We start from the raw sequence: 24,135 nt of genomic DNA, 5'->3' as shown, positions 1-24,135 counted from the left end.
CCACGCTGGGGCTGCGGAGGGCTGGGGGGTTTACAGTCCCGCCCCCTCGCACTGCACTGTCTCTCTGCCCCAGGGGCAGAGGGGTCTTCCCAACCCTACCCCTATTTTCGGTGATTTTTGTGTGAGAATATTAATATTAAAAATAAAATCAGAGAAAAACATCCGGTTTTGATAACGTGCTGGTGCTAGCGGGGCGCGCGCTGGGAGGGGGGCTGCCAGGCCGGGCCCACCGCGCCGACCCCGGCGGGGCGAGCCCCTCCCCGAGGCGCCTGTGGAATGTCCAGAGCGCAGGTCCGCTCCTCGGGCTGGGGGGGTGCCTAATCCTGGAGCCGCATTCCAGGATAAGGGGGGGTGGGGAGAGGCCGGGCCGGGGGAGGGGCAGGAAAGAGGGCTATAAGGGCCGCGGCCCAGGCGGGCGGGAGCCAGGCAGGCCATGGCGGATGTCCCCGGGGCGCAGCGACCGGCTCCCGGCGGCGGCCCAGAGCCCCGGGACCCCCTGGACTGCTGGGCCTGCGCTGTGCTGGTCACGGCCCAGAACCTGCTGGTGGCTGCCTTCAACCTCCTCTTGCTGGCACTGGTGCTGGGGACCATCCTGCTACCCGCTGTCACCATGCTAGGCTTCGGCTTCCTCTGCCACTCCCAGGTGAGCGTGTGCCCCGGCGCGTGCGGGTGAGCGCGGCCCTTCGCGGCGAGGGTGGCGGTGGGGTCTGCGGGCCACAGCTCCCCCGCCCGGGCTGTCCGGCCTGGTTGGGCCTGACGCCTGCTCTCCTCCCACAGTTCCTGCGCTCCCAGGCGCCCCCTTGCACCGCGCACCTGCGGGACCCGGGCTTCACGGCCCTGCTGGTCACCGGATTCCTGCTCCTCGTGCCGCTGCTCGTGCTGGCCCTGGCCAGCTACCGCCGCCTCTGCCTGCGCCTCCGCCTGGCCGACTGCCTCGTGCCCTACAGCCGAGCCCTCTACCGGCGCCGGCGCGCCCCGCAGCCGCGGCAAACCCGCGCCTCACCGGGGTCCCCGGCCGCTCCCACATCAGGAAAGGTCTGGGTCTGAGGACCCTCGAGTCAAGAGCCACCCAGACGACTGCCCCCACTCCCAGTCGGCCCAAGGACTTCAAGCCCCGGGGTCTCCCGACCTACCCCGCCCCCTCCCCTGCCTAAGCCGGGTCCCAGCATCCCTTCGGGGGAACCGGAGCATCCGTGGACCCAAAGCTGGCGGAAATCCGCCACACCCCGGAAAACCCACTTTCCTCCTCCTACCTAGATCTGAATCCTGAACATCTGGGCTGGACCCTGCACACACCCCACCACTCCACCTCCCCCGCCCCACCGCCCGACAACTCAACCTCGAGTCCTCCTTTTCTGGTGCAGCTCCTCTAGTATTTACGGGCTGGGGGGGGGGGGGCGAGGTGGAGGGGAAGGAGTGACCACACATCAATAAAGAATGAACTGAATGCGTTCCTGGGATCCTGTGAACAGAGGGATGGCACAAATCCCGTCACCGCCGCCCTGTGCCCAGGAGCAGGAAACAACATGGGGCGGGGGGCGGGGGCTCAAGAGCGCATCCTTCAGCCTCCCGGGGGCCTTCCCTTATCGCGGTAGCCCGTTCTTCCTGGCCAGACCCCAGAGCTCCGTCCCTGACCCTAAAGTCACCGCCCCCTCAATAGAGTGGAGAGGGCCCGGCCTCGGTCGCCTGCCCTGCTCCCCTTGGGGACCCGAGCCCGTTCTCTGACCCCAGCTTGGAGGAACTCAGTGTTGCCAGGCCGGGGAGGGAAACAATGGGCCTTCCGGAGCAGGATGACACCCCCTCATACCACAATTCTGGAGCAGCAGCGTGGGAGGGAAGATGGAGGGGCCCACCCTGGGGCCTGCTGGTCCTTATTCATCCCCACCCCCGAACCACAGGGACCCTCCGGCTCCCCTGCACGTCCAGGTTGGGGAAGGAGCATTGAGAGTGCTCCCGACATCCCAGCTACACTCGGACACAAGGCATTTCGTTTCAGGTTTAATGGTCTGCAAAGCATGCGCGATCGTGGTCAGAGATAGGGAGGCCCTGCCAGGCTCTCCCTCTGCACCTCAATAGAAACGATGTGGTGGCCGGGTACCATGGCCAGGCCCAGTACACGGGGTTCCCCTGCAGAGAAGGAATCTGGAAAGAAGGGTCAGAGAGTATCAGGCAGGCAGGCCGGCGTTGGTCCCGCCCCTTCTAGCCCCAGAAAACAGGGGTGCAGCCAGACACTGAGGGGGAAGCGCCTTGCGGGGAGGCTCCGCCGCATTCCCAGGTGGGCGTGCACCCCCCCCGGGCACTGACCCGAAGGCTTGAGGAACTCCTGCGCCGAGCCCAGGATGACATTGCAGTCGCGGTCGGTGCAGAGGAAGCAGCCGACCAGGGTCCGTCCATCTGTCATGCGAATGCGCATGGTCTTGTTGAGCAGCGCCTCCAGCTGCTGCCGGGCCCGCGCGGCCGGCGAGTCCTCGCGCTCCCCGTCTGAGTCCTGCGCGGGGCGGGACACGCGCTGAGACGGCACCGCCCCGGCGGCCGCCCACCCGCGGAACCACAGCTCCCGACAGCCCTCGGGGCGCTCCCACCGAGCCCAGAGGCTGCCGGGAGCTGCAGTTCCCCCTCCGGCCCCCCATCTTGCTCCCAGGCTGCCCCTCGATCCCAGAACCCGAGCCCGCGCTAACCCCTGCGCTGGAGCTGCTTTGACGCCGGCTGCAACAGCCATTCTCCTCTCGTAGCAGCATGGTTGGTCCAGCTCCGGCCATTTGCCCCGGGGCCTCCTCGGGGCCCTTCAACTTCCTAAGAACCTTGTGGGTCCGGCGGTCTGAGATCTCGCGAGCGCTCCCGACCTCTTTTCTTTCGCGAGATCACCTCTCCTCCTCTTCCTCGTAGTCGTCGTCGTCTCCTGGGCAACTGCAGAGATCTCGCGAGCTTCTCCTACTTCCCCCGGGCTGGGGCTCGCTGCGGCCTATGGCGCTGGTTTTCTTAAGATATCGCGAGAAGTTTCACCTCTTTAGTTTCATAGCCTTCAGGAACCCTGGAATTTAGCGAGACGAACTTTTCTCGTAATCGCACTCGACTCCCATCCTCCCTTGCTTTTCTGCCTCGCCAGTCAGTCCTAAATATCCCCTCCAGCCCAGACCACTCGGAAAACAGAGGACGTTCGCTTTCCCCCCGGACCTCGGAGGACGCAACTCAATTACTTGAAAGCCAGACTCAGACTACATTTCCCGTGAGCGCGCACAGTCCCCGCCCTTCCACGATCCCCCTGCCCGCCCAGTGTTTGAGCTCAGTGGACGGTGGCCTGAAAGGGACAATGGTTTCTATGTCAGCGGACCAACGCGCTCGCGAGGCGGGGAGAGGCAGTGAGTGAGTAAGCGAGTGAGTGAGTGAGCGAGTGTATGCTGAGGGGCGACGAAGCAACCAGAGATGCTGGTGGCCGATAGTGCAAGAGCCATGCAGCGCCGGGGCCTAGTGGAGGGGCCAGACTTCGAAGTTTTCCAGCGTCGCTATTTCACGCCGGCCGAGGTGGCCCAACACAACGTGCCGGAAGACCTGTGGGTGTCCTACCTGGGATCTGTGTACGACCTGACGCCGTTGGCTCTCAAGTACAAGGGTAAGGGCCGCGCTTTGGGCCAGGGTCAGGGTGTGCGTCGGGGGGCAGGTTCCTGGTTCTTGGGCGGCTAGATACGACGGCGGCTGCTCCTTCCCAGGAGACCTGCTGCTAAAACCCATCGTGGAAGTCGCGGGCCAGGACATCAGCCACTGGTTCGATCGGAAGACTAGAGACGTGAGTTCTGCGGGAACCCGGGCTGGGGTGGGGCGGGGGGGGGGGAGGCACCGGACCGCGGGATGGGGAGGAAAGGCGGGAGCTGGTCGAAGTCGGAGGTCGTGACTGCCCTGAGGCCCCTCTCCCGATCCCTGCTTTAAAGATCCGCAAGCACGTCGATCCGCTGACCGGTACGCTGAGATACCGCACCCCCCGGGGCCGCTTTCTGCACGTTCCGCCTCAGCTGCCGCGTTCGGACTGGGCCAATGATTTCGGGAAGCCCTGGTGGCAGGGGGTGCGTTATGAGGTGGGGCGGCTGTCTGCCAAGACTCGCAACATCCGCATCATTAACACACTCACGTCGCAGGAGCACATCCTGGAGGTGAGAACCGGTGCCCGGCGGCGGGTCAGAGGGAACTGGGAATCCCAGCAAATCTCCGAGGAGATCTTTAGGCCATTGGCTCTCCGTAGCCAGTGGGAGCAGCATTTTCCCTCTTTAGGGGCAACCGAGGAGAGGAGACCACCTAGGTCTGCGGGGTTGGGAACTGGAGGAGCGGCCGGATCGCAGGGTACAAGAGACTCCCTCATAAGCCTGGGGCAGCAGTTCACGCACGTTAGTGACGGTGGTTTTGGAAGCACTCATGTGTGTGTTTTGGATAGCAGTTGCAATCGGACTCTTATTAATGTTCTCTGTGGAAGGGATGAGGGGAGGGGGCGGTGACTGTGACCCTTTAGGGCCATCCGTTTGTTAGAAGTGGCTGCCACAAAGACAGGTCAGACTTTGGGGCCATTCACTGCATGCTGGAGCCCCGGCTTCATTTGGGGGACTGAGAAGTGCCTAAAAATGCTGTCTGCCAAGCGAGCCACTCTAATCCCAGCACTATCATCTTCTGGGCTCCTGGCCTTGGCTTGGGGCCCCGTGCACGTGTGTGTGTGTGTGTGTGTGTGTGTGTGTGTGTGTCCCATCCAGAATCCTGGGGGGTGGGGCGCTTTCATGTTCTGCAGGTGGGGGCCCAGGAATCAATGTGGGAAATCCTACACCGCTATCTCCCCTATAACGCACATGCTGCCAGCTATACATGGAAACATGAGGGGAAGAAGCTGAACATGGATTATACCCTGGAAGAGAACGGGATCCGGGATGAGGATGAAGAATTTGACTATCTCAACATGGACGGTACACTCTACACGCCTGCGATCCTGCTCCACTTCAATGATGACCTCACGGAGCTGTAGGGACGGAGACGAAGGCTTCTGTGGACTCAAGATGTATTTTGAGTGTGGCTGTTTCTGTGCCCTGTAGGTGGGGGAGGGGCGGGTGCCGGATGTAGACCTCCATTCCAGTCCAGACACTGGCCTGCTGTGTCTGGATCCTTCTGAAGCGTACAGGTCCTGGTCCCCAGGCCCACTATGATCTGCTCAGACGAAGTCAGGGCGAACGCTAGAAGCACGTTCATTAACCCTCTGGAATGACACGAGAAGATGAAGTGTCTTGGATTAGGGAGGCAGCCAGAGCCCAGGCAGAACTTCTTGGCTGTCGGAGAAGTCCTACCCAGGGATGAGGGATGGGAGCCCTTACGGCAGTGATGGGAACGGCAGGAGGATGGGATGTCCACAGACAGGAACAGGAAGTGTCTATTGCTGGCCATACAGAACTGGCTCATCTCCCTTCTGAAGAGTACTTGATAGTTGAAATCCCAAAGGGAAGAAAGGCAGTGAAGGGTTAGTCGGTAATTCAGGCTAGATCTTGGGCTGCGTGTCTCCTACGCCCTTCTTAATGCATCTACTCCGTAAGATGGGCGCCGTCACCACGATTTTTTTTTTAAAGATTTTATTTATTTATTTGACAGAGAGAGAGACAGCCAGCGAGAGAGGGAACACAAGCAGGGGGAGTGGGAGAGGAAGAAGCAGGCTCCCAGCGGAAGAGCCTGACGTGAGGCTCAATCCCAGACCTCTGGGATCACTCCCTGAGCTGAAGGCAGACACTTAACGACTGAGCCACCCAGGCGCCCCCGTCATCACGATTTTACACGGAAGTCTTTTTGAAGCTTAGAAAGACTTTTTTCCCTATTTGGCTTCAGCAAGCGATCGATGACCCGGGCAGCATCCCATCCAGCAAGTAGAGGGGAGCTCCTAAGCCCGGCAAGATGGAGTTGCACGAAGGCACACTAGTTAGCGGCCAGGATGCAAACTCCAGTCTAAAACCAAAGTTATGTTCTTTCAGTGCAGAGAGACAATCTCACTGTCCTAGGCTCGTCGCACAAGACGCCCCTGCAGACCTGTCGTGTGAGCCGTTTCGTCTGCCCTTAGTGTCTCGGGAAGGGAGTTAGCAGAGTTCCGCAGTGGCGGAGAGGCAGGGAGGAGGCAGGGAGGGCTATCCGCTGAGCAGCAGCTAGCCAAGCTGCTTCCTAGTTCATCCCACAGCGACATTTTCTTCTGACTTTTTTGAGGCCAAGAGGTGGATAGATACTGACTCCAGGGGAAACTAGAATGGGGAAGGGACCTTTGGGTGAGGCAAATGGTACCGTCCATTCAGGATGGGCCTGTGCCCCTTAGGGAAGGTGAGGCAGCCAGGGTCCAGGGCCGACTTGCAAGAGGGGCCTGAGCAGGGTGATGTAAAGAGAGGAGCTCATTGGGTCAGAGAACTCATGGTGACCAAAAGACAGCCACCGTAGGGGGGCAGTGGCCAGATTTGCCCCTTTAACCCCGGTGGGGGAGGGGAATGAGAATAACAGGCAGGTGAATTTTCCCGACAGTCTCCGGCCAAAAAGGATCAGGGAGAGGGGCGTGGGCCTGCCTGGCCGGGGTGGGGGGGGCACCGGAGCACCGGCAGGGGAAGGGGAGGCACTGGGAGGGCTGCCCAGGCGTTTTCAGAGGGGCTGGCCAGGAAAGGCATGGCCAGAGGCGGAGACGTGTCCCGGCCTCAGCACTTTCTGGATCATGGGAGACCCAGGGCTTCCACTTAAGCCCGTGTGATGCGAAAGGCCGTGAATTCGCTGAAGCTTTCTGATGCGTGATCTACTCTGCAGTGGTTTCATGTGTGTCCCGTTCGCTCAGGGACACCGGCACGACTCAAGAACCCAAGCTCTGCTGCCGCTGTAGCTCTGGCCTCCGGGTCTACCCACCCCTGCCCCCCACCCCCCAGCCCCCAGGCTCCCACCACAGCGCCTCCCACCAGAAACGCCCCCTGTCCTCGCACCCCGCTCACTCTCCAAGTAGATCCTAGCCCCTAAATGCCTCTGGGATGCACCCTCTTCCTCCTGGCCGACATCAGCGCTTGTCCAGACTGTTGTGCAGACGTCCTCGCCAGCCCCCCACTTCCGCGCCTGCCCCCCACGCAGCAGTCCGAGTGAGCGCTGAGCACCAAAGCCAGGCGTCTGACTTCCTTTCCTTCAGAGTCTTCAGTGGCTTCCGGAATAAAGTCCCGTCCATCCGGAGACGCTGCCTGAACCAGCCGGTGCCCCCTTGCATGCCTCAGCCCTGTTCCCTGTGTCCCAGCCACACGGGCTGTCATGCACCCCTGGAATGTCTTCCTGCCCCAGAGCCCTCACACACTCTGTTCCCTCTGCCTCCACACTCTTCCTCCCATCTCCCACCTAGCTGACCGTAAATGTTTCTCTCTCGGGAGCTTTTCGGATTTCTTGGTGTAGAAAGTAAGATTTTCTATTAGATCGTCGCTTAGCGTCACACTGACTTCAGAGTACTTATTCCAGTGTAAGTTGGAAGGTTACGGGTGTGACGGGCTGGCTGGCGGCTAGACCGCAGGCTCCTGAGGACAGACACTGTGTCCATCTCGGTCACCGCCGTGTTCCCAGCATTGGGCGCACAGTTGCTGCTCAGTACATTTTGATGGAATGACGTCCAATGTTGAGTGAACTCATCCGTCCATAATAACTAGTGTGGCTGGGACGCTGTGTCCTGGGAGGCAAGGCAAGACCCAGAAGTAGGACGGTGCTGTCACAGGCCTCTCTGTCCTGCTTCCCCTCAGAAGGAAGACCAGACACTAGAGCCCTGCCTCTCTCCAGATTTTGGGGGAAATCCACCTGCCATTCCCCCATGTGGCCACCAGGTGGCGGCCATCGCCCACAGAGTCGCAGTTGGGGGGAGGAGGGGAAACGTGCCCAAATTCTAAAGAGGTTACAATCGAAGGAAATGTATAGGTGGGAGGGAAGGATCAGAAAAAAAGGAAACACCACATGGCTACTGTTTTTTTAGCATTAGGCTACATTCTGGTCTACATTTTGTCCACAAGCAGGAAAGGAGTCCAGTTTGAGGAATAAGACCCATGGGGTCGCACAGGTAGGGGCTCTGATTACAGGTGTGGGTGTGTTTCCAGCGACAGCGCAGAGCTGTGGAAGGAATAATGAGCACGCATTTCAAAGAGAATACAGTACATTCCTTTAGTAATACTTATCGACTCCTGTGTGTGGGGGGGGGCGTGTGCACGTCAGTAAAGCTTTTCACGAGACACTATCTTGTTCTCTACAGATCCCAGGCTGGCTATTTGCGTGAGGGGTATGTAAATAATGCCTCCACCGAAACTCTAGAAAGTAAATAGCTCATGAGCGGGGGGGGGGGGGGGGGGGGGGGGGGTGTCAAGTCCTCTTGTGGGGACTTCTCTTGTTTTGGGGCAGGCTGGGGTGGCAGTTGGAAGAGTGAACGCTGCCCGTCCTCAGTAAACCACAGCGACTTCAAAGGACTCAACTGCCACGAGCCGAGCCCTGGTCCCTCCGAGCACAGATCACTGAGGAGAATAAAGCCCCGAATGTCCTTGCAGGGGGCGGCCTTCTCAATGGGATAAAACATACACACATGAAAAGGTCAATGAAGACAGTACATGATAAAGGACCAAATTATGGTCTGGAAAGTTTCCACCCTCAGGGGCAAATCGCAAGGGGATTCTTAACCTGGATCTCCAGAAGTGCAAAGGTGTTTCTAAATTGTGTGTGTGTGTGTGTTCGCAGCGTGAGCAAGCTCAGATATGTATTATTTTGGAGACAGGCGCTATCATTTCCATCGCTCTCGAAAGGGCCCAATCCTCTGCCCTGAAATAGTACACACACGCACACGCACACGGACATTGAAAGACCCCAAAAGTAAAATACCGAAGGTGATAATATAATGGAGTCCTGGGACTCCCAGCACCTGCGCTCTCCTTGGACTGTCACCCGTGTTCCCATGGCAGCAACTCCTAAAGCTGTGACCTGGGGGCGAGGTTTACGACTAGTCTGCAGCCTCTTACCACTGTCCCGGATTCCGATCTGGATGTGCGTTGGAGCAGAGTCAGGGGGTTTCGCATTTACGCGTGACCCCAACGCCCAGTCCCCGGCGGCGGGATAGGGTTGACGCGCGCAGCCCGTACAGCCCCGGCGCTCCTGCTGTCGGGACGGCCTCCGCCACTTGACTCGGTCATCTCTGTATCTGCGGCAGCCACAGGACGCCCGGCGTGGAGGGCAACGCGTACTTGTATTTATTATCCAGGAACGAGCGGCCCGCAAGCCGGGCTCTGTGAAGTGTTGGAACAACGGGGCCACACAGATGCAGAACGGAAGGCCCGGCTGCCGGCGCACGCTGACTGTTGGAAGAGAGCTGCGGAGGGGTGGTCAGTCACATCTGTGCCGGCGACTTCCGCCAGCCCTCCTCTGGAGCAGTGAGGAAGACGAAATGTCCCCCTGCCCTCACCGGACAGCCCCTCCGGGCAGACCTTCCTCCGCCCAGTGGGTCACTGAGAACGGATCTGGCTGCAAAGAACAGAAGGCTGGGAGCTGCGGCTTAACTACCAAGAGTTCATTTTTCCCAAATTTGACAGTCTGGTGCCGTCATTCCACAGAGCAGGCCATCAGTGTCCCCGGCAGCTGTGCGCCTCACGTTTGTCGCCTGTCTGGCCGCTCTACTTCTGGCCTGCACGGTGGGCAGGAAGAGGGAAGGGGGGAGGCGGGAAGGGCAGGGCCTGCATCCTAGCAGGCATTTTCCCAGCTGTCCTTCGCAGACCTCCGAGCATATCTCACTGATCGGACGCAGGTGACACAGGACCCTTGGCTGCAAAGGATGTGGGACCGTGTATTTTCTATGGACGCCCAGAACAACCGCAGGAACCGCTGCTGCGGAGGGACCGTCCGGAGAACGGGTCGGGACCGGCGATGGCTTCCGCGAATCTCGCGCAAGCGTGGCTCGTCCAGTCGTTAACCACAGAAAGTGATCAGGCGCTTTGTGCGCGGGCCGGTTTCAGGTCCTGCGGACACAGAAGTGACAGCCCGGCGCTGGGACTACAGTCTGGAGCGAGACACTATAAGCGCAGAGACAGGATCGTTGCAGATGGCGCTGCACGCTGCATGCCGTGTATGCGCGCACGCGCACACGCAACACGCACAAGCACGCACACGCACCTGCTATAAAAACGAAGAAACACAGCAGCTCGAGAGCGCGGCGGTCAGACGCTCCGAGGCCGGCCCGGACTATGCCGCAGGCCGGACCGTATCGCCTGGGGACCTGCGTTCACCTGCGTCCATCACTCACTCATGCGCCCGCCTTCGGGACAAACCGAAGTACTGTTTGTATGGACACTGGCAAACGAAGGGCACGGAGGCAGAGAGAGATGAAGGGACTTGCCAAAGGTCACGCAACTACGTAGTGTGTAGCCGAGATGGACTCCGAACCAAGCCGGCCGTGGGCCGCCCACTTCACCCGGAGCTGCACCACCCGCCACCCGCTGTGGGACACACACAGGACGCCTGTCCTGTCGCTGCTGATCAAAGCCAGCCCAAGACTCAGGAGCCTTCAGACAACCCGGATCTTTATTTTGCTAATGGACCTGGGATGTGGGCAGGGTTCCGAGACGAGCCAGCTGCGTGGACTGCCCCGAGCTGCAGGATCCACTAGCACAGTGGCTCAGTGACACCGCCCTGAGGTGCTGTTGGCCGTGGGCACCCCTCCGTGTGGCCCCCCACAGGGGCAGCGTGGCCTCGGGATGCCGAGAGCCCGCAGCTCGGGACAAGCAGGAGGAAGCCAGCCTCCAGTCACGGGGTTGGGAAATAGGCCTCCTGCTCCGACGGATGGGGGTCAAAGTCACATTGTAGTAAACCCATGCTGGATGTGAGATCTTACTTCTGAAACCCCCCAGGCTCCCTCTGGCACGGCCTTGTCACCCGTTGTCCCCTGCACCAAACGCTCCACCCCCCACTCCTCGCTTGGCCAGATCCTGCCCCTTAGAGGCTCTGCTTAATGTCACCTCCTCCGGTGAGTCTTCCCCGACCCCTCCAACCATGTCAAATATTCCTTCCCTCCCGCTCAATGCAATGGAAGTTTTGGTGCAATTCAGTTTAGTGTTTATCTTCCTCCCTTCTTCGACTCGAGGGTCCAGGAGGGCAGACAGCCCAGCACCTCCCTCCCTCAGGCTCAGCCCGGAACAGTCACTCGATATCCATGAAAGGAACAAAGAGGTGATGAATGCCAAAAAGGCTAAGTACGAGGTGCCTCAGGAACACCCAGCCCCAATCCTGGGGAGATCAGTGAAGGCTTTTGGGAGAAGCTTTGTCTCCCCCTGAGACTGGAAGGGCAGGACCCTGAGACCAGGGAGGAGCAAGGGGAGGACGGAAGCCTTCCTGCAAAGAATAAACAGCACAGACAGCCCAGAGTTTTGGGGTAAGAGTGGAGAACTGGGGAGCAGAAGGCAAAGCTAAGAGATGGAGGCCGGGGAGGGTGGGCGATGAGGGGTGTGGATGCCAGAACAGGTCAGCTGAAGCTTCCTAAACCCCTAAACCTGGCTGTTGTTTGTTTGTTGAGATTTAAGTCACACACTATAAAATTCACCCTTTCAAAGTGTACAATTCAGGGTTAAGGGTTTTCTAGGGACAATGGCCGGGTCGGATTTGCATTGTAAAGAGGTGACTTGCCTACAATGTCAAGAGAAGGGACTGGAGCAGTGAGAGGGAGGGGAGAAAAGTGGGGGACAGGTCCAGGGGAGGGACAGAGGCGGCCAGGACTAAGTTAGGGGCCGCGGAGGTCAGAGTAGATGAGCTGAAGCGAAGGCAGAATCCCCGGCTCCATCATTTCCTGGGGGCAGGTCTGGGGCAGAGGGAGGATGACACCCCATTGTCTGGCCCCTGGTTGGGGGGGGACTGAGAGGATGAAGAGTCCGCTGGGGAGAAGGGGCCTCTGGTGTGGGGAGGAAGGTGAGGTGTTGTGAGCTGGCCGTGAAGTCACTTTGGGTCACACAAATACAGACGGTCGCATCTTACGGGCTCCGTGCACGGCACAGGGTCCTGGAGTGCGCTCGGGGCCGGGGCTGAGGTGTGGGGCTCTCAGCAGTCACTGCAGCCATCTGCGGGGACGAGCCCCTCCTCGAGCATGGAGAAGAGCAGGAGCGGAGAGAGCGGTCGGAGAAAATGGTGCCGCGGAAGCCAAAGACAGTATCTGAGAGAAGGGGGTGGTAAACGGTGTGAGGCCCTCTAACGAGGTCAAGACCAGGACTTGGCTGTCCCCGGACGGAGCCAACAGCGAAATGGTCGAACGTCAGAGAAGTCAGGCTGCTGTTGGATGGGACACAACCGGATGGTCACAGAGGAAATCCAGCTGCAGAAGGCTCTGGAACCACACGCCGAATACTTTCCTTTCTTTAGACCCCATTTGTTTAGCTGTCAGCCATGAATAACAGAAGGAAGGGTTCCCGAAGGACAACAGGCATAAACATGGTCACTCCGAACGGAAGCTCCTTACAGTGTTGTTGGGAAGACTGAATGAGCCAGAGTACGGGAGAGCGCCCGGCAGCGCCCAAGGCCCTTTGGACAGCCACCCCCGAATTTTCCTTTTCTTCTCCTTCCCTCGTCCCAGCCACAATTTCGTCACGCCTCTTTCTTGCGGGATTTCCTGAGATTTGGCATTCCTCAGCATCCAGGTAACAGCTGTCACGATTAGAGAACTGGTAGACCGTATCTGTGACTAACATTTGGTTTCCAACCCAACAACAGTGTTTGTGCCTCCACGGGGAGAACTGGGCCCAACAGAACCTCGTTCGTTTCCTACGTTCCCGGGTTGGGCTTGTTTACAAGAAGCAGGAGAGAGCCTGGAAATGGGGCCAACTGTTGGGAGCAGGAGAAGCTACCAGCAGCCCTCAGCTCCCTCAGGGGAAGGTGCTGTTCGTAGCCCAGGTCGCAAATCCTCTCACCTGTAGTCGCGTTAAGTGACTCTGTCTACGGTGAGAAATGGCCCACAGTGTATGGGATTATATAGGGTAAGAGCTACCAACTTCAAGTGTCTTACAGTCCGCGATCTCTGCAAGTTAGCTCCCCTAATCCTCCCGACAGCCCTGTGTCAAACACAACGTGTGTGTGGGGGGGTGAGACCTGAGGGAGAAGTCGCTCGCCCAAGGTCACTTAGTCAGTGGGGGAGCGGGGTGTCCAGGGTGACCTGACCGCAAAGCTCCAACTCTGACGGAGGGAGGGGGTGACTTCAGTACTCGGCTCTGGAGCACATGTTAAGAGTCCTGCAGTTTTGGAATATGGAATCTTTAAAAAAAAAATAGTTGATTTAAATTTACTAATCATATCTAATTTGGTCTAAAATTAAATGACTTTTAGGGCACCTGGGTGGCTCTGTCGGTTGAGCGTCCGACGCCTGATTTCAGCTCAGGTCATGATCTCAGGGTCACGGGATCAAGCCCCGTGTCGGGTTCCATGCTCAGCACGAGTCTGCTTAAGGATCCTCTCTCCGGCCCTTCTCCCTGCTTGCGCACGTGCACGTGCTCTCTCTAAAGTAAATAAATACATGTTAAAAAAAATAAGTAAAAACAAAATGACTTTCGTCGTCAGGAGAGCGAGATGGCGAAAAGGCCCAAGAGCAGGCCAAGGGGCAGGAGGGAGCCAGTGGGGTTGGCGTTTACAACGACAAATCTATCATCTGAAAGACAGTTAATCAGCCAGGAAAGGTGTCAGGGAAATTCTGCTCAAACAGCTGACATTAGATGGCATTTCTAGCTGGCCAGCCAATGGAGAAGTATTAAGACATTGTTAAAAGGTAATGTCAAGCAGGAGGAAAGGGTTGGTTTTGGCCATTTCGTACAGGACCCTTCAGTTTCCATGACCGGGATTTCCATCAGTGTGGGATTAAAAGAAACAGAAGAGAAAGACCAATGATTTGGGGTTTAGAGCTTCCTCCTCAACCAAGAGCAAGGGAACGGATTTCGCTAAAAGCCAGCAATAGAAGTGTAAGCAGATGTGAGATCACAGAAGCCAAGCAAGGACTATTTCGAGAAGGGGGTGGCAAGTTAAGAACTCAGAAACAGCCTCTCTGTGTTGGCAACCCGGAGGCTGTGGGGCTCCTGACAGTGGCAGCTTCAGAGCTAGAGTGTGAGTAGGCAAGTGGACAGTGAAGCAGGGCGTTCTTTTTGGAAGCTCAGTGACTGTGGGTGGGCACAGGGAGGTAGGGTGGCAGCTGCGGGGGAGGGGGGTGCCCAGAGGACTTCTTTTAAAGACAAGGAGATGTGGTTGAGAAGGAGCAAGTAGAAGGGGAGGTAAGGGAGCGCTGCGGGGTCTCCGTGAACCCTTAGTCCCCGAGAAGTCGGCAGCGGTGAGAGGCAGAGCCCCGGGCCCGCAGGGACCAGCTTAGACGGGACCGACAGGAGGGAGGGAAATCCGCAAGCTCAGTGTCTCAGTGCCACTGCTTCCAGGGAGCTCTCCTCGGATGATCCGGCTCCTGGAAGGGGAGGATAAGGTTTCCTCCTGGAGTAGGAGGATGGAGGAGGTCTGAGGAATGCGAGGAAGGTTTGCAAAGGTCACCACGGAGAACTGAAAGGCGGCGGGCCAGGGAAAAGGATTTCTGAGCAGGGACGCTGGTCGGCAGGGCATGGGGGTTCCTTGGGCAGCGCTGTGCATGCTGGATACAAAGAGGCAGCAGAAGTGGCCATGGTTCGAGGTGTGTGGGAGGAAGGCAAGGACGGGACACCGAGACACCTGGCGAGGCAGTGGTGGAAATGACAGAGCACGGGCTCTAAGCCGGACAGGGATAACGGACGGGGAAGGCACTACAGGATCTTACAGGTCCAAGAACAGCCGAGAGATGAGAGCTGGAGGGACAGAAAGTTGTAAGCAAAGCACGGGCTTGAATCTAGTGTTTCAGAAGAGGTAAGTGCAGAGGTGGGACAGGCGTGGAATGGAGAGAAAGGTCTGGTTAGGGAGTCGAGGGCAGGACTGAGCCAGGTGCCTGTCCTCAGCGAATGCAGGGACAGGACCAGCGCGAGCACACGCGGCCAGGAAGAGTGGTGCGGGGTGGTAGGGGAGGCCCGGCCAGGCTTCGGGAGCCTCACAGCGGGGCTTGCCACCTGGGATGGGGGACCTGGTGTCAACCCTGGAGATGAGGAAATAGATTCCTTTGGAGTGCCGGGGTGGCTCAGTCAGTTAAGCGTCTGCCTGCGGCTCAGGTCATGACCCCGGGGTCCTGGGATCGAGCCCCGCATCAGGCTCCCTGCTCCGCGGGGAGTCTGCTTCTCCCTCTGCCCCTCCCCCTGCTCATGCTCTCTCTCCCTCTCTAATACATAAATAAGATCTTAAAAAAAGAAGAAGAAATAGATTCCTTTACGTATGGGGTCTCCAGACTAATTGGCCACATTACCGTAGAGTATTTTTTGGAGACTACCAAACTCTGTGACCAAATATTTGATGCCACTTCCTATTCTCTCTCTTCCTGTCTGTCTTTTAAGTTAAAATTCTTTAAGCTTAGTTTTATTTTTCATTGTAGAACATGGGCTCTTTACAGAAAATTCCAGGTAGGCAAGCATCAAGATGCAAAACCAAATCCCTCTTATTTCGATCGCTCGGCAGAAACCAGTGTTAACATCTTACCCGCTTTCTCCTAGTCTTTTCCCACAGGGCTGCGATTATACGACACGTATGACTTTATAGTGTCTCACGCAACTCACATTAGACTGTAGCTTGTTAAAAGGGAATCAGGATAGAAGCAAGAGCAGTGGTTGTCTCCAGAAGAGGCACAGACCGGGAGGACACTGGAAACGTCTGGAGTGCTACAAATATTTTATATCTTTACCTGGATGGTGCTCACACAGGAGTTTACGTTGGCACAAACTCAAAACGTACTCCTGAAAAAACCCCAACCAAGCGGCCAAAAACCAAAGCGAAATCAGATCGTGAGCACTCGCTTATGCCAGCTCGTCAGTGGGGAGAAAGGTTCACAATCAGTGAGTCTCGGAGAGTAAGGCGGTATCAACGAGTCAGGGAACGACAGGTGCTGGCGAGGGTCTGGGGAGAGGGGGGCCCTTCCGCGCTGTTGGCGGGAACGCGAGCTGGTGCAGCCGCTCTAGAGAACAGTATGGGGGTCCTCAGAAAGTTACACGTAGAGCTACCCTACGATCCAGCAACTGCGCTACTAGGTGTTTACCCAAAGGCTGCAAAACTGCTAAGTCAAAGGGTTACATGCACCTAACGTTTATCGCAGCAGGTCTACAACAGCCGAGTTCCAGAAGCACAGCCGCGTCCATCGGTGGAGGAGCAGATAACGAAGACCTGGTGTACAGCTACACACCGGAACATTCCTCAGCCATAAAAAATGACGTCTTGCCATTGGCAACAACATGGATGCAGCTCGAAAGGATAATTAATGCTAAGTGAAATAAGTCAGAGTCAGACACATACCTCAGGACCTCACTCACAGGTGGGATTTAAGAAACAAAACAGAGGGGGCGCCTGGGTGGCACAGCGGTTAAGCGTCTGCCTTCCGCTCAGGGCGTGATCCCACGGTCCGTGGAATCGAGCCCGGTGTCGGGCTCCGCGCTCAGCGGGGACTCAGCTTGAGATCCTCTCTCTCCCTCTGCCCCTCCCCACCACTCCGGCGCTCTCTCTAAAAATAAATAAAATCTTAAAAAAAAAAAAAAAAGAAAGAAAATCTTTAAAAAAAAAAAAAAAGGTGACCCACTGCCAAAGACAATACTTTTCTCAGTTTGCCCTTTTAAAAAAAAGTTGAGATATAATTTATATCCCATAAAATTCGTGATTTCAAAGTGTCGAGGTCAGGAGCCTCTGGCATAAGGTTTACAAGAGTGCATAGCTACCCCCACTCCCTCATCCCAGAGCATTTTCCCTGCAAAAGCAATCTCCTGCCCATTAGCCATCATTCTGCATGCTCTTCTCCCCTCCGGTTGGGCAAACACGACTCTGTTTTCTGCCTCTCTGAATTGACCTATTCTGGACGTTTCGTAGACGAACGATACGCGGCCTTTTGTACCTAGTTGCTGGCATTTAGCCTGGTGTAGTCAGGGTTCTCCCGTGCTGAGCTGTTGCTTGCTGCTCCGTTCCCCTCTATGGCTGAGTCACGTTCCGCTGTGTCGATGTGCTCTATTTCGTTTCTCCAGTCATCAGTTGTAGGCGCCTGGGCTGCCCCTGCTTCGGGGTTCTCACGAATAACGCTCCTTTGGTGGGGACGCACGTTCCAAGTCTCCCGGGTGGACAGCTGAGATTGAAATCGCTGGGTCGCCCGGTAACTCTGTAGGTCATGATTCGAGCACCGGTCAGTTGGTGCTCTTCTTGCCCTCCACGAAGCGTCCGGCAGGCCCGACGATGCCTCCTTCCAGAAGCTGTCTCCTCGTCCGGTGCACCTACCACTCGAGCAACTTCTGTTTTCCCTTTGGCTTTCCTCGCCCCCGCCCACTCTTCAAGTTCCTCCAAGGTTCTGGCTTCTGCACTAACAGTTCTTACCCTTTCGAGAGCTACCAACATCTACTAGAACTTTCTATCATGACCTTACCGCCCAAGCCAGATGGGGTCAACACACTACTTGCTAAGTACTTTCTTAATCGCCATAGACTGCCCTTCCTCCTGCTATCTGCTGCTCTCGGGGGGCCTACTTCAGACCCAAGCACACATGAAAGGCCTTCAGGGACCCCCTTTTCCCCACCAGGGTCTCTCTTCTCTGAATTCTCCGATTTTACGTCCATAGCAATTATCACTACCCCATATTGTTAGTTAAGGGTTTTGGTGTGTTTATGTCTGAACTCAAATATCACCCTTGGTCACTAAAAAATTTCCAGCCTGCTTTAAAAGATGCACCGCGAAAAAATGTTTTCCTTCCCAGGGGTGACTGCTACAGTTTCTCATATATTCTAGAAATACTTCATGGATATGTACAGATTTTTTCTTTCATCAACATACCATATTATATACGTGCTCTTCTATACCTTTCTTCCCTTCCTACTTTCATTTGTTTTTAAACTAAAACCTCATTACTGTTTTCAAAAGTTTAACTTACAATTATATCCACTGATTATACCTGGCTTACGTATTTTTCTCCTCAAAGATTAGTGAAGAATGATTTCTTTTTTTTAAAAGATTTTTAAAATTTATTTGAGAGCGAGAGAGAGCACAAGCAGGGGTAGGGGCAGAGGCAGAGGGAGAAGCAGACTCCCTGCTGAGCAGAGAGGCTGATGCAGGGGTGGGGGTGGGGGTCTCAATCCCAGGACCCTGAGATCATAATCTGAGCCGAAGGCAGACACTTCACCAACTGAGCCACTCAGGTGCCTCTGTGTCCTGAATTTTTAAAGACATTTATATGTGTGTGTGTGTGTGTGTGTATCGATAGAAACGTATGGCATTGTTTTTACTTTCTTTGAACATAAACTAAATGATATTATAATGTATATATTTTTCTGCAGCTTGCTTTTTGCCATTCGGTAATACAAGAAAGAATCTTAACACGTAGATGTAACTTATTTTCTTAATTGTTGGGTAGTTGATTTGGCGATTCCTTACTGTTGGAGATCTGGGTGTTTCCAATTTTTTGCTATTACAAATACTGCTGTAATGAATCTTTTTTTTTTTTTTTAGATTTTATTTATTATTTATTTGACGGAGACAGTGAGAGAGGGAACACAAGCCAGGGGAGTGTGAGAGGGAGAAGCAGGCTTCCCGCCGAGCAGGGAGCCCGATGCGGGGCTCGATCCCAGGACCCTGGGATCATGACCTGAGCTGAAAGCAGATGCTTAACGGCCGAGCCCCCCAGGCGCCCCTGTAATGAATATCTTTGTACATGTCACCTTCTGCATGACCGTGTCTCAGGGTAGATGGTAAGAAGTGATATTCTGTGTCTGAACACATGTATGTTGAGGGGCGCCTGGCTGGCTCAGTCGGTAGTCAGGGTGGTGAGTGCAAGCCCTACATTGGGGCAGACGCGTTACTTTAAAAAAAAAAAGTTTAAAGGTGTACTAGATACAATAAATTGACTACTGCCAGTTCTGCAATATAGTTGTTACAGATAATAAGTTATATATGTGACCATTAATTTCACATATTAGTTCCTTTAAAACCTGAGGACGTCTCATTGACTTAGAAGTCGTCTCATATACAGTAGAAAGAACACCAGACTAGAGATTGGAAGTAGAACCAAGTCCTGGTTCTGTTCCTAACAACTAACTTTTTTTTTTTTTAAAGAACTTATTTATTTATTTGACAGAGATAGAGACAGCCAGCGAGAGAGGGAACACAAGCAGGGGGAGTGGGAGAGGGAGAAGCAGGCTCCCTGAGGAGGAGCCCGATGTGGGGCTTGATCCCCGGACCCTGGGATCACGCCCTGAGCCGAAGGCAGATGCTTAATGACTGAGTCACCCAGGCACCCCCCAACAACTAACTTGATCTTAGGCAATGCTTTCAGCTCGTGGATCCCAATTTCTGTATCCACAAAATTAGATTAAATGAGGCTTCCTACAATACGGCCTCAACACCATTGATTGCATGCAAGATATTTTTATTTTTATTGATTTTTATTTTAATAATTACTTGTATTTTAAAATAAATTAGGAACGGGGCGCCTGGGTGGCTCAGTCAGTTAAGCGTCTGACTCTTGATTTTGGCTCAGGTCATGATCTTGGGGTGGTAAGACTGAACCCTGCGTTGGGCTCCGTGCTCAGCAGGGAGTCTGCTTCTCTCTCTCTCCCTCTGCCTCTCCCCCTCCCCCTCGCCCTGCTCACACTCTCTCTAAATAAATAAAAAGATTCTAAAAAAATAAATTAGGAAGTAATTACTCCATCAAATCAAGGATTTATAGGTACCGTTTCTCAATAATATGAAATTTACTTTTTTTTTTAAAGATTTTATTTATTTATTTGACAGAGAGAGAAACAGCCAGTGAGAGAGGGAACACAAGCAGGGGGAGTGGGAGAGGAAGAAGCAGGCTTCCAGCAGAGGAGCCCGATGCGGGGCTCGATCCCAGGACTCTGAGATCACGCTCTGAGCCGAAGGCAGACGCTTAACGACTGAGCCACCCAGGCGCCCCTGAAATTTACTTTTTAAAGGACATTTGTTTGGGGCTCCTGGCCGGCTCAGTTCGTGGGAGTATGCAATTCTTGACCTCAGGGTTGTGAGTTTGAGCCCCACGTTGGGTGTAAAGATTACTAAAAAGTAATAATAATAAGCTTTAAAAACGAAACTTTGAAGGCCATTTGTTTGACTTGAAGCGAACGGACTTAAAAACGGCAAAGCGTACAAGAGAACCGGGCGGTGTGCAAGGACGGCGAAGCAGAAATGCGGTACATGAGGACTGAAGATTCTTTGTTCGGGAAATCAAGAAGAGGTTAGATTAAAGCTGCAGATCCCAGACTGTTGGATTTTGATAACCAGCAAAAGGAAAAAGAAAAACCCCCAAAGTCAGCGATCGACATGGAGTTGCTGACTTTTTATCGTCTTAAGTACAGCACGAACAACAGAACCCAAAGCTATAGGCCTATCTCTGTCATTTAGTAAGAAGACAGTTAAAATGTTGTATAATTATAAAAGAAGTGCATGTTGAAAAATTTTCAAATTGTACAGAAGTATAAAAAGTCTTTCCCTTCCTTCGTAAAATCTATCATGGACCTCCTTCCATACAGAGCTACGTAGTTTGTAGAAAGGACCTTTTTAACAAATATATTTATAAGCAGACATATACATGTAACATATATTTGTTACATATAAATATAGTATATCCTATATTTACTCCACGTAAAAATCTATAGAAGAAATATGTGATCTCAAAACAAAGGACCGACCTTCCCAGGGAAGGACAGATAGCAAGCTTACTTAGCCATTTGGAAACCACTGGTCTAGATACGCTTCTCTCTAAAACTCCATGGTTAAGTCTAGAATATTCTCGTTATTTACATGACTTTCATTATCACTCATCTATATATTTCAAAAGACACCTAGGAACCTCTATTAACATTTCCTTGAGTAGAAAATCACAGACTGCGGAGTGATTTTTCAGTCCTTTGACCTGCCTGTGACACGACACATCAGTGCCCTACCGATCGCTGTCACTGGTCCCTACGTCCGAGTTTTAACCTGGGGTCCACAGATTTCCGGGTGTTCCTAACACCGTGGAAATAGACATGGTACTTTGCATCTATCAGCCGATCCCTGAACATAGGGGTTAGGGGTGCTGACCCTCTGTGCAGTGGAAAAGCTTTTGAGTTCCCATAACGTCTGACAGCCTACGGTTGCCCAGAGGCCCCACTCACCCCATAAACAATTGGTTACCCGTATTTTGCATGTTACATGTACTATATACTGTATTCTTACAGTAATGCTGCGAGAAAATACATTAGTAAGAAAATCATAAGGGAAATACGCCGACAGGCTATAGTTATCGATACCTAAGTTGACGTCACCTGTTTACAAGATGAAGCATCTGTCAGTACGTCCGTCTACACTGTCAATAGGACGCGACGCACTCTGGACCTTATACACGGGGGACGCACGTTACTAATACTGGACATTAAAGGAAAAGATAGCACGTTGTCTCTAAGTGTTTTTGTGCATAAGTTTGAACTTTAAAAAAAATAGATTGGGGTAAGATTTTAAGGTAGCAAATGATAAAATTGTATCTGCGTGTATTTTACCCATCTGCGAAACACCTAAACTTCTCTTAATTTTTTTGATGTTTCCAGACTATGCAGCGCATCCCCAAGTTTTTTCAAATTATCGCACATCTCTAAAATATCTTCCAATATATTTATTGAAAAAAGTCCACATGTAAGCGGACCCACGCGGTTCAAACCGTGTTGTTCAAGGGTCAACTGTATACTGTTTTCCTGGGGGAAGGATTTATAACTTTCCACGAACTAAAAAAAAATTAGAAGCTCTTGCTTTGGGTAAGCTTCTTGCTTTTGCATTAAGGAAATAATCTTCTTGTGGCTTAGGAGTTTCTCACAATTTTCTTCTAGTTCTTTCTTGGAGGGAGGGGGCATCTAATTTCTGGTTTGCATTTGACAGGCTGCATGCCTAAGTTACTTGTTCACAACTTAATGGTCTTCTCAGTAAAAACAAAAAGCATTCTCCTCTAGCCGTGAGTCGTATTGCATTTTAATTTTGTATTTGATTTTTAGTTTTCGAAGTACGGAGGGATGGAAAAAGGCAGGGAGTGGCGTCCACTTTGACACTGGCAGGTGGGGGGACAAGCAGCTAGGGACGGGGAGATGTGAGGGCCCAGATTAAAGGCGTAAGGACAGACACACAGACAGACTGGCGGGGGGGAGGGGGAGAATGAGTGACAGGGAGGCCGGCGAGAGCGCCAGGAGAGACACGGACGGACAAATGGGCGTCGGGGGGAGAAAGAAGGCAGGCAGAATGAGGAAGGAAGAGGACAAGGAGAGAGAGAAGACAAAGTGATAAGACTGTCTGATGCCGCACGGGGCTCTGTGGCTGATAAAGTGCCATCACATAGGTTACCGCAGGCAGACAGGGAGAATCCAGCAGACAGATGGGGTGATGGAAGGATGCAGGCCAATCAGACAGAAGAGGGGGAAGGTGGCCAATCAGAGGGACGCTAGAATGCAGCCCAAGACAGACAGTTGAGGGGAAAGACAGAACCGAGAAAAGAGAAGTGAGAGAGGGAGGGCGGGAAAGGGGACAGAGGCCCAGGGGCGAAGGCCGACACAGCGCAGCGCAGAACACGGGCAGGCAAAGAGCAGTGCATTCTGTGCCAAAGTTTCCTGGTCATCTTCCTGCAGACCCGGACAGACGCCGTGCCTTTGTTTCCCCCCGAGGACTGAGCCTCACCATCCCCGAGGTGGCAGGGCAGAGGCACCGGCGGGAAGGAGGAAAAGGGAGAAAAGTGGTAGGAGAAAGCAGTGTTTCAGACCAGGAGGAAGACACACTCGTGGGACAGGGATCAAGAGTCAGAGGCCTGTAAAGGCCACACAGAGACACGTGACACGGACGTGTGGGGAAGGCAGGGCAGGCCCGCGCGTACTCCATGTGCACACGAGCCGGGCCCACGAGCTACCTAACTTAGGACATGGTACTTTTCAGTTGTACGGGGCCCCTGCGTCCTGTCCCAGTTGATACGTGGCTGCGCGACGAGGGGACCGGCAGAGCTGCGCTGTCCCCAGGTAGCTCGCTGCGCAGACGAGGAGCCTGGGAGGGATGAGCGCCAGCGGGTACTGGCGGCAGGAGCCAGCAGCTAGCAGCCAGTGCGTCCAAAAGACAGGTGCCCGAGAGGAGATCAACGAGACAAGGAGCAAGAACCGGCAGGCCCAGTGAAGCAGGAAGGCGGAGTGACAGAGTGACAGAGAAAGAAGCATCCAGCAAGACCAGGACAGGAGGAGGAAGGAGCGCGGCGCCCGGCAAGGAGACTTAGATCCGCGGAGACCCTGCTCTGGAAAGACATCCGAGAAGCGCCAAGTGGCGCCTGCCTCAGGGAGACGAGCAGGAGACTGGCGGCGAGGGGCAGGGGGGAGGCCCATGCGGCACGGGACACCGCCAGCGCCTCCCATGTTTTGTGCCGCGTGTGTGCTTCCGATTGGAACGCTGAGGGACGAGCAAAGACGACAAAAGTAGAAGAGCAGGCGGAGAGGTCGACGGGGAAAGGCAGCCAGGCAGACAGACAGCAAAAAAAGGCGGGAAGAGCAGGGGAGGCTGGGAAGAAGGCAGAAAGGCCGGGGGCAGGCCGACCATCCAAGGAGCCAGAAACAAGAAGCAGCAGAAGCAGGCCGGCCTCGAGCGAGGGCAAGCAGCGAGCAAAGGCAGGGCGCGCGATGCGGCACGAAGGCCCAGAGACTTCGGGGCGAGGGAGTCGCTGACAGCTTTGGGGTAGAGAGGCCACCCCCGTGGATGGAGAGCAGCTTTGGGGAAGCCAAGGAAGCAAAAGCAGCCGTGCAGCCAGAGGCAAGAGGCAGGCACTGGCCGGGGGGCGAGCAGCCCAACAGGCAAGCAGACGGAGGGACCGGGAGGCAGGAAAAATCACGAGCTTAGCAGGCGTAAATAAGGGGAGGGACACGCAGAAGGCAAGATAAGAGGCAAACCCAGATAGGAAGCATGGCAGGGCCTGGAAGGTAGACAAACCAAGAGACGAAGGCTAAAAAAGTGACAGAGACAGGCAGGCGGGGAGACAGATGGCTGGAG

General features: G+C 54.7%; 3 protein-coding genes and 1 long non-coding RNA gene across 6 annotated transcripts in view; 2 read left to right on the top strand and 2 right to left on the bottom strand.

Moving 5' to 3' along the window:
• The first annotated feature begins 409 nt into the window (after positions 1-409).
• TMEM88 (transmembrane protein 88) lies at positions 410-1,446 on the top strand. Its single transcript, XM_026520913.4, has 2 exons — positions 410-643; positions 778-1,446. Exons 1-2 carry the CDS (start codon positions 434-436, stop codon positions 1,045-1,047), a joined length of 480 nt encoding a protein of 159 aa, XP_026376698.1. The 5' UTR covers positions 410-433; the 3' UTR covers positions 1,048-1,446.
• A 539-nt stretch (positions 1,447-1,985) lies between these two features.
• On the bottom strand, positions 1,986-2,945 carry NAA38 (N-alpha-acetyltransferase 38, NatC auxiliary subunit). Of its 2 annotated transcripts, XM_026520912.4 has the most exons (3): positions 2,679-2,883; positions 2,305-2,488; positions 1,986-2,142 (listed from the first exon to the last, which is right to left on the bottom strand). In XM_026520912.4, exons 1-3 carry the CDS (start codon positions 2,757-2,759, stop codon positions 2,030-2,032), a joined length of 378 nt encoding a protein of 125 aa, XP_026376697.1. In that variant the 5' UTR covers positions 2,760-2,883; the 3' UTR covers positions 1,986-2,029. The 2 variants fall into 2 exon arrangements, with proteins under 2 accessions (XP_026376697.1, XP_026376696.1); XM_026520911.4 differs by having other exon boundaries at positions 2,305-2,945.
• Positions 2,946-3,190: 245 nt separating this feature from the next.
• On the top strand, positions 3,191-5,046 carry LOC113271163 (cytochrome b5 domain-containing protein 1). The gene is made up of 4 exons (XM_026520906.4): positions 3,191-3,610; positions 3,708-3,784; positions 3,927-4,145; positions 4,769-5,046. The coding sequence occupies exons 1-4, from the start codon at positions 3,424-3,426 to the stop codon at positions 4,997-4,999; spliced, it is 714 nt and encodes a 237-aa protein (XP_026376691.1). The 5' UTR covers positions 3,191-3,423; the 3' UTR covers positions 5,000-5,046.
• A 3,138-nt stretch (positions 5,047-8,184) lies between these two features.
• Positions 8,185-24,135, bottom strand: part of LOC113271173 (uncharacterized) — a 19,291-nt gene continuing 3,340 nt past the window's right edge. The window contains exons 3-5 of one of the 2 annotated variants that reach the window (XR_007191764.2): positions 13,344-13,508; positions 10,150-13,266; positions 8,185-10,049 (exon numbers count right to left, since the gene is read on the bottom strand). This is a non-coding gene — a long non-coding RNA (uncharacterized LOC113271173). Of the gene's footprint in view, positions 10,050-10,149; positions 13,509-24,135 lie in introns of both variants that reach the window. The other variant, XR_008959030.1, reaches the window with a different exon arrangement.

Source organism: Ursus arctos, unplaced genomic scaffold, assembly GCF_023065955.2.
Source record: "Ursus arctos isolate Adak ecotype North America unplaced genomic scaffold, UrsArc2.0 scaffold_14, whole genome shotgun sequence".
Classification (NCBI taxonomy): domain Eukaryota; kingdom Metazoa; phylum Chordata; class Mammalia; order Carnivora; family Ursidae; genus Ursus; species Ursus arctos.
This window is presented reverse-complemented; position numbering and strand designations above follow the sequence as displayed.

Coding starts and splice junctions, on each gene's coding strand:
- TMEM88 (XM_026520913.4), top strand. CDS start 434: ATGGCGGATGTCCCCGGGGCGCAGCGACCGGCTCCCGGCGGCGGCCCA. Junction 644..777: donor GCTTCCTCTGCCACTCCCAG/GTGAGCGTGTGC, acceptor CTCCTCCCACAG/TTCCTGCGCTCCCAGGCGCC.
- NAA38 (XM_026520911.4), bottom strand. CDS start 2,719: ATGGCTGTTGCAGCCGGCGTCAAAGCAGCTCCAGCGCAGGGGTTAGCG. Junction 2,143..2,304: donor GGAGTTCCTCAAGCCTTCGG/GTCAGTGCCCGG, acceptor CCTTCTTTCCAG/ATTCCTTCTCTGCAGGGGAA.
- LOC113271163 (XM_026520906.4), top strand. CDS start 3,424: ATGCTGGTGGCCGATAGTGCAAGAGCCATGCAGCGCCGGGGCCTAGTG. Junction 3,611..3,707: donor GTTGGCTCTCAAGTACAAGG/GTAAGGGCCGCG, acceptor GCTCCTTCCCAG/GAGACCTGCTGCTAAAACCC. Junction 4,146..4,768: donor CGCAGGAGCACATCCTGGAG/GTGAGAACCGGT, acceptor CATGTTCTGCAG/GTGGGGGCCCAGGAATCAAT.